This window comes from Chlorella variabilis, assembly GCF_000147415.1.
Source record: "Chlorella variabilis unplaced genomic scaffold CHLNCscaffold_32, whole genome shotgun sequence".
Classification (NCBI taxonomy): Eukaryota; Viridiplantae; Chlorophyta; class Trebouxiophyceae; order Chlorellales; family Chlorellaceae; genus Chlorella; species Chlorella variabilis.
In genome coordinates this window covers 6,217-7,224 of record NW_005435056.1, presented here as the reverse complement: position 1 = coordinate 7,224, position 1,008 = coordinate 6,217, and the positions used below count along the sequence as shown (strand labels likewise).

Sequence of the window (1,008 nt, the reverse complement as noted above, 5' to 3'; positions counted from 1 at the left end):
AGGCCGGCGTCCACCGCCGCGTCCAGCCAGCATCGCAGGTAGGCCCAGCAGCAGTCCTCCCAGGAGGCGCACACGGGCAGCAGGCGCGCCAGGTGGCAGCTCAGCGCAGCGTACACAGCGGCCTCGTGCAGCCCGCCGCCGCTGGCCTCGGCCGACGCGCCGGCGCGCTCGGCGGCCTGGAAGCAGGCCCAGCGCCACAGCGCGCGCAGCGTGCCCTCCCCGCCCTCCACCTCAGCCGCCAGGTCAGCAGCCTGCTCCCCGCCGGGATCCATCCCCTCCGCCTCCTTCGCCGCGACGCCCAGCGGCAGCGGGCCGTGGCCGCCGCCGCCGCCCAGCGAGGCGCCGCGCCACGGCTGGCCCACGGCCTCGCACAGCTGGCGGGCCTGGCCCATGCGGCCTGCACGGGCAGACAGAGCACGCGCGAGGAGGGTGGGGTAGGAGGCAGGCGGCCGGGCGGGCACCTCCCAGCATCCAACCAGGCCGGCAGGGGACCCAGCCCGGCTTGAGACCCGCCGCCCAGAGCCCCCTTGCCACACCGCTCAAACAACAGCAACACCACCACAAACTGTACCTCGAACGCCGACACCCCCACCACACACGCACACGCACGCATGCATGCCCGCCCGCGCTCACCCGCGCGCATCAGTGCAAACACGCGCGCCATCACCCGCTCCTCATCCTTGCCGTCGTCCGCCTGCACCGCCTTGTGCTGGCGGGTGGGCGCATCGGGGTCCAGCTCAGTCACCAGAGCCACTGCAGTGTGTGTGGGGTGATGGGGGGGGGGAGTGATGGGAGGAGAGGTTTGCGGGAGGGAGGGGAGCAGCGGCAGCCCAGGGCATGGGCAGCCAGCAGGCGGGAACTGGGCACGGCAGCACAGGAGGCATGCTGTGCCCGTTCGAGGGCTGGTTGGGCTGCGGGCTGGCTGAACACGTGCGTGCCTCCCCCTCTCCTCCTCGCTCCCTCCCACGCGCGGGGCCCCGGTCAGCCCGCCCCTCCCCGCCCCGCCCA

General features: G+C 74.3%; 1 protein-coding gene across 1 annotated transcript in view; it reads right to left on the bottom strand.

The window, feature by feature from the left end:
• CHLNCDRAFT_141164 (hypothetical protein) overlaps positions 1-1,008 on the bottom strand; it is a gene marked incomplete at both ends in the record, with an annotated part of 3,549 nt that overhangs the window by 585 nt on the left and 1,956 nt on the right. Inside the window, 2 exons of the mRNA XM_005843242.1 lie at positions 15-397; positions 634-753. Coding sequence (XP_005843304.1) covers positions 15-397; positions 634-753 — 503 coding nt within the window. The remainder of the gene's footprint in view (positions 1-14; positions 398-633; positions 754-1,008) is intronic.